The following is a 19,444-nucleotide window of genomic DNA, read 5'->3' as shown; positions in this document are numbered from 1 at the left end:
CGAAAAACTCCATAAATATAAAATAATAATTGATGAAGAAAAAAGAAGAAAAGAAAGGAAACTGGTAGAGGAAAAAGAAAAGAAAGAAATAGAATGGAACCTTCGCAAACAAGAAGGATCGTCCTATGACCGGCTCAATAGCGCAAGTGGGGTTCCGTGCTTGCTCGACGGACTGTGCCTATGCACGGAATATGAATTTCTATAATAATTTTTAAAAGAACAAAAAATAATTAATTTCATAAGTAAAAAATGGCGCGGTAAAACATGTGTTGCCCTCTAGTATAAGTTGAAACTAGCAGCGCTGGCCCACGCCCCCTAACCATCTGCTTATGCCTCACAGTGATAAAAAAGGCATTACTTAACAATTCCTATAGGGAGGGTAATGGAAAGCAAATGAGGGCATGTAAGGATGCTTCTTAACTACTCCCTTTGTTTATTTTTATAAGGCCTTGAAGACAATTAAGACAATGTACAAAACAGTTCATTTTTAGCTGTCTAAAATGACTTACAAAAGTGAACGGAGGAAGTAGTAAGTTTCTATTTTTGAAAAACTGGAAGAGATCAGCATAACTAGTCGATTGCAGACTGTAGCCTCCTGACAGCTTGTGTGCATTAACCAATTGCAGAGAAGAAGTACATCACCACAGGCGTGAGGGCAACCCCTATTCATTAGTCAGGATAACATGCATGAGCCTATCTATGCACTATACAATATTAAAGCTAGTTTTATTCCCCTCAAACTACAGTGTGATAAAAAATAAAGTCTTGTTCACATTCAGAAACAGCGTCACAGCAGCTGATAAAAATGTGAGCTCGTGTGCGCACCTTAAACCCTAGACGTGATGCCGCTGACGCAGCTGCCCGGAGCTTCATTGCGAGGCTTGAGCCATGATATGTTGCGAGCGAGGCAGGAAAGGCGTGCAGGCGAGTGCCGCCTCGGCCGGACGTGCTGCTGGTGCTGATACGCTGGTTGTCAGCGCCATCTAGGCATACCCTGTAAGGGTAGTGAGAGTGGTGGAACGATCTATTGACTGTATGCTGTCACTCAGGTTCGATTACAAGTTTGGATACACAAATTTGAGGGAAGGAAGGAGAAGTAGTAGGGAGACTAGGTTTCGTGCCGCCACCAGGTTCGTGATCCACCGGATGCCGATCCACTCGATGCTGCGGCTTAAGTACAGACATGGGCTGGGCTCACTGGGTCCACTCTGGCCCAGTGTTGCGCCAGTTGGGCTTCTTGGTGCGTGACGGCCTTTGGGCAGCCGACGAGCGTAGCGAGTCGCTGCTGACCGGGCCTTGCTTGTCAGTGACGGAAGGTGCGCTGACATCCCCTCCTCCTTGGGACGAGGCTTGCCCCCAAGCCTCAGCTCATGGAAACCGCGCTTGCAGCGCGAGCTTGTCCTCCCAAGTGTCTCCGAGAGCAGCTTGATTCGACCAACGGACTAGGACCTGCTCGATCATTGAGTCATTCTTCTTGCGTCAACGGTGCTGTTGGATGGCCACATGCACGACAGGAATATCAGTAAGGTGTGGAAGGTCAGGCGAAGGGTGCGTACCCGGGCGTAGGCACTAGCGCAGTTGAGACACATGGAAGACTGGATGGATTTGAGAGCCCGCTGGGAGCTCTAGTTTATAAGTTGCTTCGCTGACCTTGGTGATCACTTGAAACGGCCCATAATATTTGAAGGATAGCTTGTGGTTTGCCCTCCTGGCCACTGACGTTTGTACGTAGGGTTGGAGTTTGAGGTAAACTTTGGTCCCCCACCGAGAAGGTTCTTGGCGAGCGACGTTTGTCTGCCCGTGTCTTCATGTGCTGCTGCACCCGATGCAAATGTTGTTGTAGGAGGTCTTGAATCACCGCTCGCTCCTCCAGCCAAGACTGGAGGGCAGGGACTTGACACCCATCAGTAGGCGAGATTCCCCAAATCCGAGGTTCATGACCGAACATAGCTCGGAATGGCGACATGCCGATGCTTGAATGATGCGAGGAGTTGTACCAAAACTGTGCGAGGGGAAGCCAATGACTCCAGCGATTGGGGCATGCGTGGACGAAGCAGCGCAGATAAGTTTCCAGGCACTGACTGACTCTTTCGGTTTGGTCGTCCGTCTGGGGGTGGTTAGCAGAACTCATACGCAGGTCTGTGCCCGCGTACTTGAACAACTCACGCCAGAAGTGGCTTGTGAAAACCGGGTCGCGATCAGAGACAATGGAGCGCGGGAACCCGTGGATCCTGTAGATGCTCGACATGCAGAGGAGTGCCACCTTAGCCGCTGTGTACGGGTGAGCTAGGGGTAGGAAGTGGGCAAATTTTGTGCGCTTGTCCACGATTACCCAGATGCAATTGGCTTTTCCCGACTGAGGCAAACCGTTGATGAAGTCCATGGTGATCATGTCCCATGGCTGTTGAGGAATTGGCAGGGATTCCAACAAGCTCGGAGACGCTGACCTGTCGGGTTTAGCTTGCTGGCAGACAGAGCAGCAGCGCACATACTGCAGAACGTGTGCTTTCATCTTGGGCCACGCAAAAAGACGCCTGATCTGCCTGAAGGTGGCCGGAAACCCACTGTGCCCTCCCATGAGGCTGTCATGCAAAGCAGAGATAATCTTTTGCTGCATCACTGCAGTGCCGCCCAGCCAAATCCTCCTGCAGAATCGCAAAATCCCTTGCTCTAGAGTGAATCTTTGTTTGGGGTCTTCTTTGATGGCTAACTGTTCCAGAAAGTTTCTGAGATTGAGGATTGTTGTGATAGCTGGCAGCCACATCCTCGAGCCAGCTGGGGCAGCATGTGATGATGTCAAACAGGAGATCGGTGATTGCGCACTGGACAAAGCGTCTGCGACTGTGTTTTCCAAGCCTTTTTTGTAGCGGATGACATATCAGAGCCCGAGCAGTTTGGTGAAAGCTCGCTGTTGCCATGGGGTAGTCAACCGTTGCTCTTCAAGGTGGATGAGACTCTTCTGATCCGTATAGATAACGAACTCATTGTGTTGCTGGTAGGGTCGCCACTGGTCCACGGCCACCACAATGGCCAGGTATTCTTTTTCATAGGTAGAAAGCTCGTGGTAACGCGGGCTGAGTCCCTTGCTCATGAATGCAATAGGGTGTCCTTCTTGTTGCAGAACTGCCCCAAAGCCTCGGTCGCAATCATCTGTCTCAATTGCAAATTGCTTACTGAAATCCGGCAACGCTAACACTGGTGTGGACACCAACTGTTGTTTCAGGAGAAGAAAAGCCTGTTTGGTGTTATCGGTCCACACGAACGGCACGCCTTTCTTGAGCAAGTTGAAAAGAGGCCGGGCAATGATGCCGAATCCACGCACAAATCTGCGGTAGTACCCAGCCAATCCCAGAAACCGGCGCACCTTCTTAACACCCCCCGGTGTTTGCCACAATTGGACTGTTTGGATCTTACTAGGGTCAGTGGACACCCCCTGACAGCTGATGACGTGCCCCAGATATGACAGTTGCTACTGTCCGAACTCGCACTTGGATTTCTTAACCTTCCATTGGTCACGAGCAGCAAGGTGAGGACCTGGCGCACGTGGTCCAAGTGTTCTTCCCAAGTTTTACTGAACACAAGTATGTCGTCGAAGAACACCAGCATGCAGAATCGCAGGAGGGGATGCAGGGTGTCTGTCATCGCTCCATTAAAAGTTCCGACCCTCTCGCGAGGCCATACGACATCACTTTAAATTCATAATGGCCTGAGTGAGTTTGGAAAGCTGTTTTGAACTCCTCGCCCTCGGCCAATCTGATTTGGTGGTACCCCACGCGTAGGTCCAATTTGGAGAACCAACGCGCCGTGCAGCTCATCCAGAAGTTCTTCGATGATAGGCGCTGGGAATTTGCTGAATCGAGTCATCGCGTTGAGGTGGTGATAGTCGATGCACATCCTCCATGTGCCGTCCTTCTTTTTAACGAGGATGACATGTGATGAAAAGCTGCTTTGGCTGCGTTGGATCACACCAGACTGTAGTAGTTCCTGCACTTGCTGCTCAATTTCAGACTTCAGTTCAGGTTTATGGCGATAAGCTCGGATATTGACTGGTTGTGCCCTCGGCATCAATGGTATTGTGTGATCACAAGCACGCCGAGGGGGAAGCCCGTGCGGCTCACCGAAGACATCGTCAAATTCAGCCAGTAAATGCTTCAGCTCCCGTGGTTCTGTTTGCGTGTTCCTCTACTCCTCACTGATTGGGTACAACAAACAGATGTGCATGAGCGACCCCTGGCGATGCAGTTGCTATAGTTGAGCACTATTGATCACATGACAAGTGGTTGAATTTGATTCATGACCAAATAAGTGAGCCGGACCCTTAGGTGTAGGGATTTGCAGGTGCTTGTTCTTCCAGTCGACTGTCATGGGGCTGTGTTGCTCTAACCAATCCATCCCAAGTATAGCATCATAGACTCCCAGCGGTAGGATTTTCATATCAATGACGGAATCGAGCCCTTGCGATGACCACTGACAGAACGGTATGGACTCTGTGCAGAGGAGTTCGCCACCATCAGCCACCTTAACCCGTGAGGGTCGAGGCAACGGAGCCGAACCCGTCAGTTGATCAGCCAGCTTCTTGTTGATGAAAGATGTCGAACTACCACTGTCCACCAAGATCAGCACCTCTCTATCATGCATGGTGGCCAATAGCTGGAAAGCTTTGGGCGAAACGCCACCGTCGAGAGCTGGTCGAGAGATGGCATGGACTTGTTGAATGTCCCCCTCACTGTCGTTGATTGAATCTGCCCCTAGGAGCACGAGCATCTCTTTGACCACATGCAGCTGGATTGTGCTTGGGCAGATGTGCTCGGCCCCCCATCGCTCGCCGCATTTGAAGCATAATTCATGGGCGCGCCGGTAGTCCCGGTGAGCTTTGACCTTGGATGTGTCCGCTAGCGCAGCGTCAGTGCCGCGGCGGTCTGCAGCTGTTGTGGGCACCGTCGCCGGTTCGGGGTGGGCTGGTGGTGGAGGCAGGGGAAGCGCCAGCCCTGCACGCGCCGGCACGTCATGTGGCCGCCGGCTGGTGGATGTCGCACCATCAGCCACTTCTTCCTGGAGCAGCGCCAGGGCACAAGCAGTGTCCGGGTCCGGTGGCCTTTGAACTAACACCACAGCTCGGATGTCCTTCCGGAGTCCCTCCACAAAACGAGTGAGGAAATAAATTGAGATGATTAATAATGGACTCAAATTGCTCAATGTAATCTCCGATTGTAGTTGTTTGTCGAACAGTGTAAAACTGACGGATCAACGTTTGATGTCGATCACGGCCAAAGCGTGTGCACAAAAGGGCAGTGAATGACTCCCAATCGAATTCTGCAGGCCGTTTCTGAATGGATTGTAGCCAAATTGACGCGGAACCAGAGAAGTTCAGCGTGGCCATGGGTACCCAAAACGACGGCAGAATAGCAAACATGGTGAAATACTGCTCGCAAAGGGTTTTCCATAGTTTCGGGTTGTCGCCCGTGAACTGTGGGAACTGGACGGAGGGGTGCGCTTGGCCGAGGCCGCTGAGCAGCTGGCTAGCGTGCGCGAATGGGGAAAGAGCAGGAGGTGAGGGGGCGGGGGCGTCGTACTGACCGTTTGCCGGGGGCGGTGGCGGCGTCTGGAAGGACACCGCCGGTGGCCCCCGTTGGATGTTGTAGACGCCGTGGCCTTCGGGCCCTTGCAAAGTTGCTGCCGTGCCAGACGCGGCCCTGGTGTGGATGCCGGCTGTCGCAGGCGATTGTAGGCTCGACGAAGGCGCCTGGTGGAGCGCCATCTCCGGAGGCGGCGGCGACAGCGAGGTACGTTGGAGGACCGCCACCGCTTCGGACAGATCGGTGACGCGCCGCTCAAGATCCGGGCGCCACGCCACGAGGTCGTCGATCTTGGAGTTGGAGGCATGAATCGCGGCGGTATGCTCCTTGAGAGTGGTCTCTAGGCGCTCCAGAAACGACTGGACGGATGGATCCATGGCGATGAGGCGGATTCGCGCTTGGCGCAGGGATCTGGTTTCCATAAACTGTGCCAGATCGACACGGGGAAGACGTGAGATTGGTCTCTGATACCAGATGTAAAGGTAGTGAGAGTGGTGGAACGATCTATTGACTGTATGTTGTCACTCAGATTCGATTACAAGCTCAGATACACGAATTTAGGGGAAGGAAGGAGGAGCAGTAGGGAGACTAGGGTTCGTGCCACTGCCAGGTTTGTGATCCACCGGATGCCGATCCACTCAAGGCTGCGGCTTAAGTACAGACGCGGGCTGGGCTCACTGGGTCCACTCTGGCTCAGTGTTGCACCAGTTGGGCTTCTTGATGCGTGACGGCCTTTGGGCAGCCGACGAGCGTAGCGAGTCGCAGCTGACGACCGGGCCTTGCTTGTCAGTGACGGAAGGTGCGCTGACATACCCACTGTCGGCCTGTTCGTCGAGGGCGACGGACACCAGCGTGTCGGCAGCCCCGTGCAGGAGAGGAGATCGATGTGGCTCGCCGGCGATACTACTGCCGCCATGTAACGGTGGTCGATGGGGAACAGGAACTTGGGCGGTTTTGAGCAGTAACTGGGTGGACATAAACAGGCCCTGGATCGTTACGTATCCACCGTCCACTGGTCCTGGATATGAGTCCCTCCCTTCCCGATCTCGATCGCTGTCCCTTTGTCGAACGGGATCAAGGGTTTCCATCCTTTATTATGAGTCGCGGCTTGCCTCTTTCGCCTACTAAACCTAGATCGCCTTCTTGGTTTCTCGACACAACCCTAGCTACCATGGCTGCCATCGAGGGTTCCCCAACCAACAGCTGGGTGTTGCTCAAGCGCAGGATTTACATCGAGCACGAGGCGAGCGAAACAGGAGGGGAGTCGTCGATCGTCGCCGCGAAAAGGGGAGTACGAAGCCGCCAGGACATAGCAGAGGCCAACCTCGCCTACCTGCGGATCCTGAAACCAGATGCCCGCTTCGCCGATCCGCCGGAGCTGTCCTCCCTCCGCATACTGCGCCCGACAGAATCCATCCCGGGGCTATGCGGGAACATCACATCCGCCTATGTCGCCAGCGCGGACAGGAACCTGGTCGCCCTCTTCGCCGGCCCTTACCGCCCCGGCTCCAATTTGCAAGGAGGCTATCTCATCTACGACGCCAGCAGGAACTCCCTCTCGACGATCCCCCAGCCCCCCTACGACCACGACCGTCTCGGCGTCGGGGGAGGAGCCGTCGTCATGTGCCTCGAGGACGGCGGCTACGTTCTTGCCGAGCTCGCCAAGGTAAGGGCCCCCAACCCTACCGAAGCCGTGCTCTGCACGTGGCAGTCTTCCACCTCGAACTGGGTCGTCACCAAGGCCGCGGGCTTTCCCTCCGAGCTTTGCTATCCCTACCGCCTCTTCCAGGTAGACACGTGCTTCGCGTTTCGAGGCTCCAGCCTCTGCTGGGTGGATCTGTCCAAAGGCATGGTGGTCTGTGATCTGCGCGCGGTGATCCAGCATGGCGCCGTCCCAGAGTTCCGCTTCGTTCCGTTGCCTGGAGAGTGCCCGGCCTATGACTTTGTCCAAATGCACGAACGGCTACTAAAGCCATGGGAGTTCTGTTCCATGGCCTGCATCGGTGGCAGCATCAAGTTCGTTACCATGGACGGCTACGGCGAGCGGCCAGGCAGCGAAGTGACCATGACCGTCTGGACGCTGTCGCCGGACCTCTGCAGTTGGAAGAAAGGAGTGATGTACCATGTCAGGGACATCTGGGCAAGCGAGAGCCACCTCTCCCGGGGCTTGGTGCAGGCCTTGCCGTCGTTCCCGGTGCTGAGCGTGGACGAAGACGACGTCGTCTACCTGTCCTTCACTGATCTGGACGTGACAGTCGAAGGTCGAGTGGAGTTGAAAGGCCAGTATTTGCTTCGCGTCGACATGCAGCACAACAAGGTCTCTCACCATCCCAAAAGTAGAGAGGAGATGCCTTCTCAACCCTTCCAAAGTGTAATTCTCGCCAGTGAGTGCAGTGCGTACCTGCTACAAAGCTAGCTGCTTAGAGCACCGTCCGGTACTAGATAAGCTTGTATACTACGGCAAATCGATTAAATTAAGGAACGCATTACCGAAGTAGTAGTAGAGAATCGTGTAATAGTGTCAACAAGCTGCAATGCAACTCAATTATGTAGTCCGTACGTACGTAGTAGTACTGAATATAGGATCCAAAGCATTTGATGTTCATTGCAAGATGTTCAGAACTTTTGAGTGTGATTGCATTTCTTCAAAATCAATATGCCTCACTACAATAACTTGGCAACAGATTATAAAAACGACAATCAAACCTGCACTCTGTAAGTAGTACATAGTACGGAATATAAGATCAAAAACATCATTCAACAAATATAGAAGATAAAAAAAGTTGGAGCCATGGACGGTTATTGCAAGATGTTTCAGAACTTTCAGTGTGACTTCATTTCTCCAAATTTTATATAATATATTTTGATCAAATGTTGGAACTTCAAATTTTTTTTATTGAAAACTATTTTGAACTTTTAAAGTCATAGATTATCTTTGGGGGTTTTCCATTATGATTTTTTAAATATTTCTTGAGATTTAGTTTTTATTTTGTACACTCTCAGTTCCTAAATGTATGTCTTTTTAGAGATTCCACTACGAACCACATACGGAGTAAAATCGATGAATATACACTCTAATGTATGTCTATTTATATCTGTATGTAGTTCATATTAAAATCTCTAATAAAAAGACTTATATTTACAAACAGAGGAAGTACTATTTACTAGTGGTGTCCAGCATATCAATACCGAAACATCTGGTATATGCATAATATTGCTAAAATAGCTCACCAACCTCAAAGCATCTATGGTTGTCTGGTTCTGATCTGCTACTTTTTTTATGAAGGGTGGATTTTATATATTGACTCAATATGAAGCATCAAAAGAATACAAACACAATAAGCACACACCCGGCCACTAGTAGAAAAAGGACCTATTGTCCCGGTTGGTGAGGGCCTTTTGTCCCGGTTCTTGAACCGGTACTAAAGGGTCGTTACTAATGCCCTAGACCTTTAGTTCCGATTCTAACACGAACCGGGACAGATGGGCCTCCACGTGGCCGGTGCGCCGAGCCCAGGCAGGAGGGCCTTACTTTCCCCTTTGGAAGGCTGTGGGCGAGGAGGGATTCGAACCCCCGACACCGTGGTTCGTAGCCACGTGCTCTAATCCTCTGAGCTACAGGCCCAGATGTCTCCACTAGATCTCTTCCCGGGGGTACCCCTTCATTTCAGGTTAAGAAGATGGGAAAGCGCCTTTCTCTCTATAAGAACAGTGCGTTCCGAGGTGTGAAGTGGGAGAGAGGGGATGTGATGATTGAGGTTTTGAATAAGACGACCTTTGCATTTTAGATTTGGATCTTTTTCTTATTTCAAAATAGTGAAAAAGTCAAATAAGAGGTGTTAAGCTTTTTATCATTCTGACATCGAGCTATTTTGCTGCAGGACCTCCCCTACAGTATCGTCATCGCAGTAGAGTTTAGCCACCAAATTCGGGACCAAAAGGCATCCACGCGTCAGCATTTCAGGGGCTGGGGGTTTTATTTTTTTTGAAGGGGGGGGGGTTGGGGGTTTTGGGGGGTTAATTTAGGTGTTTCATATATTGTGTTAGCTAGCTAATTAATAGAGAGAAGTGTCCTCTCTAATGTCCATGCTTGGTCGACGCTACGTACTATACATAGAGAGGCCCTCGACACGCTAGCTAGTAAGAAAATGAAGGAAACCATTAAGTACAGAAGTTCGTCATGCATACCGAGAGAAGTGATCGATCGACCTCTCCTTCTCCGAGAGATTGGTCGAACAACAAGTTTTCGTATTATCTATCCGATGCTACTGGCTACATACATATACAATATGTAAGATCTCTTACAATCCCCTAGCATTTGAAATCAACTTCCACATGGTATTCTCTGGCTTTATTGATGACGTGGTCAAGAAAGAATCCCGCCAATTTCTCTTGAATTGCTTTCATGCGATCTTGTGGTAGGAGTTCATTCCGCATCTACCACGTCTAATTTGAAGAAGGGGGTTAATACATATATATATGAATGAAACTCAACAGAAATGATGGTGTAATAAAATGAAATTGTGAATATTATTGCTTACGCACTTCATATTGTCTTTTAGAGTAGCCCCGCTTATTTTTCAAAGTCGCGTTGTAGATGAACTCGCACACGTAGTATCCACAGTAATCATTCCCTTGTTCCTGCCACAAGCACTTTACGAGAAATAAAGGTCAATCAAACTGATAATGAAGCATTATAAATGACATTGATGAAAGTATAGCTATAGAATCAACGGGAGATGCGCGCAACTAGCTAGCTACTAGTACTTACTTTCGGGTATGTATATCGCAGCTCCTTCGACAGTCCCGGAGCTTCTGCGGTGAACTGTTTCCAAATCCTGCAAGACAAAGAAAATAATTATTATTACTTGAGATATCAGGAAATGAACAAAAAGTTGTCGATGTGGTGCGATAATGATCGATTGAACTTACTTGTTGAGAATTTTAGTCATGTCCGCATAGGTTTCGGGATCTTTTCGTCTCGAGTCTAAGACGGTTACTAGTCCCCGCTCAAGCTTAATCTCCAGAAGAACATAGTGGAAGCTGCGTACGCATGCATAACTCATCAATTACATTACTATAACCTCGCTTGAGTAAAGGGAAACCGAATATGCACACGACAGTAACACTCACTCGAAGTTGTAAGGAAAGAGTATTAAATCTTTGTTTTGATTTTTGATCAACGATTGTAAGTTGGCCTCGGCCTCTTCGGCGTTCTTTGTAACCAGAAATTCATCTATGATATTTGTGTTAATGAACCCAATATCATACATTTCTTGTTTTTTGCACTCAACGATCTTCAATCTGCATAATATAGTGAGGATAATTAATTATAAATACATGCAATGAAAGAGCTGAGCTATATATAGAGACTTAATGACAGAAATAGTACTTACAGACAGTAGCAAAAGACCGTTTATTTATAGAGGGTCTTTTGATTGAAGAACTCGAAGAAGTCCTCAAATGGAACATGCAACAGATCAGTTCCAATGAGGTCGTGCTCCTCTTTAATTATCAGATACAAAGTATTCGCCCCCCCAGACTCTCTGCAGGTTTTCATGTACCAATTATGGAATCTTCGCATCATCGTTGTTAGAGATTTTTCATCTTTGACGAGAGGCTTCCCGTACTCGTATCTGTGTTCGTCCACCTCCAAGAAATCAAAATGTACATCGTTAGGCAGGTAATCTCTAAGATTGCTATAACCGGGCACCATCCACGGAGCATTAGCGATGATGTCGCTAGACACATTGAGTGGGGGGCACGATTGCTTTGCTTGTTCGCCGAGCTGGGCAATTTTTCCCAGCTACTCGTTCTTTTAACCTTTGATCACTGACAGTACTTCCCGACCGCTCCGCTTCGAGATATGCCTGTTCAGTAATGCGCTCATAGTTGGTTCTCGGTGGAGACTTTGGTGGTTTCCTCAGGGCATCGATAGTGTGCTTTGCTTTCACCGGATCTACCTTCTCCTCTGGAGGTGGATGTCTCTTTGCTTTCAACCCTTCAAAGAAGTCCTTCACTTCAGTCTGCACGATCTTCGCTTTTTCCTCCTCGGTCCTCTCGTACGGTAACTTCTCTAGAGGCTTGAGAGGTGGACCATATCTGTATTACCTCCCGCCTCTGGCTGTACTGCTAGACACCGGAGCAGACGTAGCGGCTGCGGCTGTCTTCTTTCGTGCTTGCTTACGAGGCGGAGGAGAAGGACTACGACGCGCCGGAGCAGCCGAGGCGGCGGCGGGTCTCTTCCGCCCTTGCTGGCGAGGCGGAGAAGGAGGAGGCTGCTGGCTGCTTGGGCACGCCGGCGCAGGCAGAGAAGGAGGCGGAGTGCCGCCACGCGCCGGAGAAGGAGGCTGAGTGCCCTGATCGTCACTCGCCGGAGGAGGAGGCAGAGTGCCCTGACTCGCCGGAGGAGGAGGAAGAGGCAGAGGCGTCCAGTTCGGAAGGTTGATGAACTCCTTGCGCCATAGGCATGGAGTCTTCATAGCAGAACCCAGCCGAGTCTCCCCTTCACCGGTAGGGTGGTCAAGCTGGAGGTCCTCAAATCCCTCCGTTATTTCGTCCACCGTCACCCTAGCATATCCTTCTAGAATCGGACGACAGTGAAAAGTTGCGCCGGGTTCAGAAGGTCGAACAGAGCCAACAGCCGCCTTGACTTTTAAGTTCTGCCATTGCGTCATAAGGTGGCAATTTTGAGACTCCGTGATAGCATCCACGAGGTAGCTAGCAGGAGCCGTCAAGACATGCTCCGGCTGAAGTAGCTCGGTGGAATCCACGCTGCTTCTCCACTGAGATGGCGGGGTAGCTTCGGGGGAAGCTTCGGCAGTTCGTTTGCTGTGATTTGCTTTTCGTTCCTCTATCGCTTGTACCCTTGTGTGCAACGCCTACAATTCGGTCTGCTGCACTTCCTTCCTCCTCTCCTGGCATTTGTAACCACCTGCGTCCGGAAACCCAACCTTCCATGGAACGGAGCCTGGCATGCCTCGTGTCCGTCCAGGGTGCTCAGGATTCCCGAGGGCCATTGTGAGCTCGTCGTTCTCTCTGTCTGGAACGAACGTCCCTTCCCGTGCTGCATCGATATAGTGCTGAAGCCTCTTGACTGGTATTTTCATTTGCTCGTTTGTCCAAAGGCACTTCCCTGATACAGGGTCCAAGGTTCCACCAGCCTCAAAGAACCAAGTCCGGCAACGGTCTGGCCAGTTCATTGTCTCTGGTTTGATCCCTTTATCAAGCAGATCATTCTCAGCCTTGGCCCACTTAGGCCGAGCTTTGAGGTAGCCACCTGACCCCGTGCGATGGTGAAGCTTCTTGTTCGTAGCATTTTTCTTGTTTGTAGCCAACATCTTCTTACTCTTTTCTGATGTCTTGTGGGCCACAAATGTGGGCCAGTGATCTCTGATCTTCTCATATTTGCCGATGAATTCTGGTGTCTCTTCTTTGTCGACAAACCATTTCAGCTCATTCTTCCACCTCCTGAATAGGCCTGCCATCTTCTTAAGAGCATGAAACTTGATTAATTGCTCTTTAACTGGCTTCTCCGGATCCTCCTCTGGCGATAGGGTGAAATTTGCCTTCAGCTCAGTCCAAAGATCATCTTTCTGCATATCATTGACATAAGACACCTCAGGGTCTTCGTTCTTAGGCTTATACCATTGGTGGATGCTGATCAGGATCTTGTCCCTAACAAGAACCCCACACTGAGCAGCAAATGCTTCCTTTGTCCGGATGGGTTCAATCGGTTCGCCGTCGCGCGCGATTCCTGTGATCTCAAACCTTTCATCCGAGCGCAACTTTTTCTTCGGGCCTCGTCTCTTTACCGAAGTTGTGCTCGGTCTGGAGGGCTAGAAAAAAGAAGAAATACGAGAGTTAATTAAAATGTGTACATATACCAAAACAATGAATGCATCAATTAGCTAGTCAGCATAGGCTTAACTAATATATATACCTGGCCGGACTTGGTTCGGTCACCGAAGCCGTCATCACGGTCTACTTCTTGCACCGTCATTGGGTGATCACTAGAGCCATCATAATCATGTCTTTCCTCCTCCATTCTTCGATCACCGTAGCCTGCTTCTTCACACTATTCTTCCAGACCATCATTGTCGTTAAGATACGACAAGATATCACCTTCGGCTAAGATTATGTCCCCCAACACCTCTTCTGCTTCCTCGTCTCGTATGTGCTCCATTGTTTCTGCAAATATTACAACATGGCAATTATTACACAAACATGAAAGCAGGTGGATATATTAGTGGCAAACGTAGACCGAGCTTATTCCGGGTTTGGGGTGGCCTCGGCAACGCTTCAAGGGTAGGGGCGCGGCGGGAGGGGTAGGAGACCGACATCGTTATTTTTCTAGGGTTTGGGTGTCCTCGAGAGTTTTGGTCGAGCGAGAGGGGGTGGCCTCGAGAGATTTTGTCGGGTAAGGGCGCGACGGGAGGGGGTAGGAGGCCGACATCGTTTTTTCTAGGGTTTGGGTGTCCTCGAGAGTTTTGGTATAACTTATCACAGTCGAGAGGGGGTAATATCAACAACAACGACATACATACACGGGAAAATAATGCTATCGGGGAGGGTGTCGTGATTCTAAGTATGACAGTAGAATGGGGGGTAGGTATGGAGAGGCAAGATCCTAGCTATGGAGTAGTTATACACATGAGTGTTTAGCGAGTTCAGGCCCTTCTCGGAGGAAGTAACAACCCTACATCTCGGAGCCCGGAGGCGGTCGACTGATTTCTGTGTATATGAGTTATAGGGGTGCGAACCCTTCTACCAGTGGAGGGGGGTGGCTTATATAGAGGACGCCAGGACCCCAGCCATCCCACGTAGCAGAGGATTAAAGTACATTAAGGCCGGGCGTTACTGGTAACGCCCTACTTAAAGTGTCATCATGACCATTAAGACTACTTCATTACAGACCGTTTGGATGCAGAGTAGATCCTGAACTCCTGATGGTCGAGTGGGTCTTGATGGTCGAGTGTCTTCAGGTTTGTCGAGTGTCTTCTAGCCGGTCGAGTGGAGTCTCTCTTGGTCGACTAGAAGGTAGCTTCGTCTAAGGATGTCCTTGGGCATGGTATCCTAGATAGGTCTATGACCCTACCCTAGGTACATATCCTCATCATTAGCCCTCGAATGGATCGAGGTTCGAGTGAGGAAGGAGTTGATGATTTTCTCCGACTCATTTCTTGCGCTTTGATTGTGTCGTATCTTGGATTGGCGATTTTTCTTTCGGTGTTGGCGTCAACTTTTACTTCAGTCGCCTTGATCCATTCTTATCTTCTGTCGAGTGAACTTTTGAACTTTGGAGAACTCCCGAGCGACGGATCGCGGGAAAGATATTGTCTGACAGATTGATCTGCTGCTAGCGGATTTTGCGGGATCCGAAATTTGGGAAGCGCGCGAAGCGGGGCGGTCCGCGGCAATCGGACGGGATAAGGCATGGACGCCTCAATTTCTGCGCCACCTTTTTCGCCACATATCGTGCGTGCGCGACTGTTTCGGGATGTGACAGGATCGCTCGGACCCACTCGTCAGCCACTCAGAAACGCCCTTATATAAAGCATCGGGGGAGGGTTTTTTGAACAGTGCCTTCACATTCTTCTCTCTTCCCTTTCTGCCTTCGCCCACTGCGCCTACTCCCGGCTCCGCCTATCCACCTCTCGCACGCTTCGCCGGCGACAATGGTGAAGGAGAAGACGGCGGCCCTAGAGCGCGTGAAGAAGGCGACGGCGACAGGGCAAGCGAAGGGGAGACCGTCCAGTCGGGGCGGATCTTCGTCGAGGTCCCGCCTGCTGAAGGGTTGGGTCCAAGGGGATTGGATCCGCTCGACCATCAGTGAGAAAGATCTCAACGACCTGGCCAATGAGGGACTGATCCCCCACGGGTCAGCGAGGCTCCCGGGGTCCGAGTGTCAACCGCAGCCGCAGGAGGGTGAGTGCGTTCTCTTAGCCACTCACGTAGATCGTGGTTTTTCTCTGCCGCCGAGTGTGTTCTTCCGTGGGTTTCTGAATTTCTTTGGGGCGCAACTCCACCATTTCAATCCCAATTCCATCGCCTATCTTGCTGCCTTTGTGTCCATGTGCGAGAACTTCCTGGGTTGTCAACCGCACTGGGGTCTCTTCAAGCACATATTCACCTGTCGCTCACAGACAGTAAAAAAGGCGAGTCCGGATGATGAGAGGACCAAGGTTATTCAGATGTGCGGGGGTCTTGGGATTCAGTTGAGGAATAAGAGCACTTTCCCGGCCATGACCCTTCCTGAGTCGGTCAGAGGGTGGCAGTCGACTTGGTTCTACTGCCAAGACGAGTCGACGCCGGGGCAGTCGACTGGTCTCCCTCCGTTCTCCATGGACCGAGTGGACAAACCGTCTTCTCTGAAGGTGCTTCCTGAGGAGAAAGCCGAGGTAAAAATGTTGATGGAGCGCGTGGTCCAACTCATTCGGGACGGAGTGACGGGCATGGATCTTCTGGAAGTCTTCCTTAGGCGGCGCATCCAACCGCTCCAGTACCGAGGCCACCCGATATGGCTGCACTGCGGTACCGAAGACACCACTCGGGTCCATCCAGAAGCAGTCGACGACGCCACGCTGGAGAGGTGGGTGGCCGCCATCACAGGGAACAAGGACAACCCTCGAGGGGCTAGGAGGATCCCGCCACTCGACTGTACTTATACGCCGGACACGGTATGGCCACTTATTCCCGATTGTGATCTTGCTTTATCCATTCTGCTTTGCCGCAAATTGGTCGATTGATCTTTGTTTTGCTTTGTTGTCTGACGGGCCACCACTGAATTGTACTCGATGCCCAATGGGGCGCAGACACCGACTGAGGAGGAGGAAGGAAGCGGAGGCGAAAGCCCGGAGGAGTGGGATTCGGATGCTGACGACGACGACGAGGGTGATGACTCTGGTGAGGAGGAAGAAGAGGAGGATAAGGAGGAAGTTGCACCTCCCCGCTCGGAAAAACGCTCGAAGCTTGCCCATGATCCCGCGACTAAGCGGGGTAAGGGGGTCGCAACTGCTTCCCAGTCGACCAAGCGCCCTCGGACTACTTCTCCGGCACCGACTGAGAAGGCTCCGAAGCAATCTCGAGTGGCACCGTCGAAGCCTGCAAAGGTCTTGCCGAAGATGAAGATGGTGATCCCCACTATCTCAGGGTAATGGTAGTTTTGAGCTTTCCCTGTTTCATGAACTTGTTCTTGGTCGACTCATGGGCCAATCGACTGACTTTTGGAACTGCAGCGCTGCTACTTTCGACACTTCGGCGAGGGCCGAAGACCACGAGATGGAGGATGCTGCAACCTCGAAACCTGGTATGACTCCTGTGCTGCCGTTTTCAGTCGACTGACTTATTGTCTCTAATTTTGATTCTTTCTGCAGTTTCATCTAACATTGTTATTGAACTTCCTGACGACAATGACGAAGAACCACCACGGCCGAGGAGAAGCAAGAAAACGTCTGCTGGCAAGGCGACTCAGGATGTGCCGGCACCCGAGACGTTGGTCGTGGAGGGAGACAATGTCACTCGACCCACCGTAACCTTCGCGGTGCCGTTGACGAGTGCTCGCCCTTCGTCGTCGAGTGCTGCTCAACCCTCGCTTTTCTCCACCTACCCCGTTCCAGAAGACCAAGCCAGTGCTGCTTGAGAAGCGATACGCCAAGCGGGGGTCATGATGGAGCAAGTGAAGGCGATACGAGAAGCTAGCCAGGCAGCCTATGACGCCAGTTCAGCTCTTCAGAGTAATCTTCAGGTCAGTCGGTCACTGCCTGTTCTGTTAGGCTATGATATCTGTAAACTCTTCTTTCTGCAATTCTTAGAGTTTGTCCTGCACCCACTGGGTGTGTCGATTGAAATTCCGGACTAGTGGGGGCACGCTGAGTGCACCCACTAGGTGTAGTCCCCAAGGCTATGGTCAATTGCTGGCAGTCGACTATAGTCTTTATGTCTTAAGTTTTTTCCTTACTCGACTAGGTCGAATAGATTCATAGACCGGTGGGGGCACGCTGAGTGCACCCACTGGGTGTAGTCCCCGAGACTGTGGTCGACTGCTTGCAGTCGATTATAGTCTAAAGAACACCTCCGGTTTTTTTTGTGTGTTGTTGGTCGACTGGTCGACTCTAACTGATGAAACTAGTGGGGGCACGCTGAGTGCACCCACTGGGTGTAGTCCCCGAGACTATGGTCGAATGTTTGCATTCGGCCGTAGTCTTAGAAATGCTATGATTTTTCCTTACTCACTCAGAAGTGAATTGTCTTTGACATCTGTCGATTGGTTCTTCGTAGAAATCCTGTGACCTTGCGGCTCGTTATACTGAGTTGGAGAACAAACACATTCAGCTCGAGCTCGATCTGAAACTGGCCCAAGAGAACTTGACGAAGGCGAAGGAGGAAGCTAAAGGTATGCTTGGTGAGGCCTTTGACGACTGCTTTTGCCTCTCACTTATTTCTGAATCTAATCTCACTGTAACTTTGCAGGCAAAGTGAGGGATGCCCTGAAGAAACAAGAGCTTGACTTGGCTGAGATGCAAAAAACTGCTTTAGAGAAGACCAGGCTTGCGGATGAGAAGCTGGCTTCAGTGACTAAGCTTGAAGAAGAAAACACCAATCTGAAAGCTGCTCTTGATGCTGCCAACCAGGAGGTCAGTCGACTAAAAAGCGACAAGACCACCCTGAATGACAAGGCCAGTGAGTTGAAGAGAAAGAAGAATGATCTAGAGGCTTATCTGGGTGGACTCACCAAGAAGTTGTTCCTCATGCTTGAAGGTAATCCTTTGTATCAAACAAATATTTTAATTGTAACCTCCGACTGTTTGTCTTGACTCGGTGGTTGTGCTTGCAGAATTTTGTCAGAACTTTGAAGAGGAGACTGGTCGACTGGAAGTAAACCTGGACCCCATCAACTCTCCTGTGAAAGATGAAGTCGCCATGAACGTGCTCCGACTTGAATCTCGTGTTGCTGCCGTCAACGATTATCTCGCAAGGCTGAAGGTCGCAACTTCCCGCATCGACACAACACTCTGGCCAAGAGAGACACTCCAGAACGACCTCGAGTCTCTGATGACTCGACTGAACGAGGTCCCAAGTTGAGTGCAGGAGTGGAAGAAGTCTTCAGCCAGGTGCGGCGCGGATGTTGCTCTGTCTCTGGTCCGCGTTCACTGCAAGGATGCACGAGAGGAAAAGCTGGTGGCTCTTAGGGTGGCCAACACCAATAAGCACGATTTCAGATCTTTCATGGAGACCTTCATTGCCGCTGCCACTCGGATTGCAGATGGAATTGATCTGGACGAGTTTGTGGCACCTTCCATCCCTCCACAGGAGGGGTAAAAAACTTCTGAGCTTGATACTTTAAATTTGCCTCGGTATGCCGAGTGAGTTTTGTAACCGACAAACCTTAACAGGCCTAGCGCCTGAGCACTTTCGGTTCCGTTAGGTGTTATCCGAACTTGGGTTCGTCGCTGAATATGTTTGCATTTGGTTTGAGGCGTCTTTTGCAGGTTAAAGCGAAGCGCTTATTGCCATCGACTTGTCCCCCAATTCACTTAGGCGAGCACTGGGCTGTAGCTAAGTCCCCGAGTGAGAGGTTTGCCCTCCACTCGGTAGGATTTTTAGATACTTAGGCGAGCACTGGGCTGCAGCTAAGCCCCCGAGTGGGAGGTCTGCTCTCCACTCGGTAGGATTTCAGACACTTAGGCGAGCACTGGGCTGCAGCTAAGCCCCCGAGTGGGAGGTCTGCTCTCCACTCGGTAGGATTTCAGATACTTAGGCGAGCACTGGGCTGCAGCTAAGCCCCCGAGTGGGAGGTCTGCTCTCCACTCGGTAGGATTTCAGATACTTAGGCGAGCACTGGGCTGCAGCTAAGCCCCCGAGTGGGA

The 19,444-nt window shown here is 50.8% G+C and overlaps 1 protein-coding gene and 1 non-coding gene across 2 annotated transcripts; both read right to left on the bottom strand.

The window, feature by feature from the left end:
• Nucleotides 1–724: 724 nt before the first annotated feature.
• Nucleotides 725–5,998, bottom strand: LOC123092995 (uncharacterized). The gene is made up of 2 exons (XM_044514867.1): nt 1,557–5,998; nt 725–1,449 (listed from the first exon to the last, which is right to left on the bottom strand). The coding sequence occupies exon 1, from the start codon at nt 5,996–5,998 to the stop codon at nt 5,039–5,041; it is 960 nt and encodes a 319-aa protein (XP_044370802.1). The 3' UTR covers nt 725–1,449; nt 1,557–5,038.
• A 3,129-nt stretch (nt 5,999–9,127) lies between these two features.
• On the bottom strand, nt 9,128–9,201 carry TRNAR-ACG (transfer RNA arginine (anticodon ACG)). The gene has a single exon. It is a non-coding gene; the product is annotated as a tRNA-Arg (tRNA).
• Between the last annotated feature and the right edge of the window lie 10,243 nt (nt 9,202–19,444).

The sequence above is a fragment of the Triticum aestivum genome, chromosome 4B, assembly GCF_018294505.1.
Source record: "Triticum aestivum cultivar Chinese Spring chromosome 4B, IWGSC CS RefSeq v2.1, whole genome shotgun sequence".
NCBI lineage: Eukaryota > Viridiplantae > Streptophyta > Magnoliopsida > Poales > Poaceae > Triticum > Triticum aestivum.
The sequence above is the reverse complement of the archived record's forward strand: the minus strand, read 5'-3'. Positions and strand labels throughout refer to the sequence as shown.

Coding starts and splice junctions, on each gene's coding strand:
- LOC123092995 (XM_044514867.1), bottom strand. CDS start 5,998: ATGGAAACCAGATCCCTGCGCCAAGCGCGAATCCGCCTCATCGCCATG.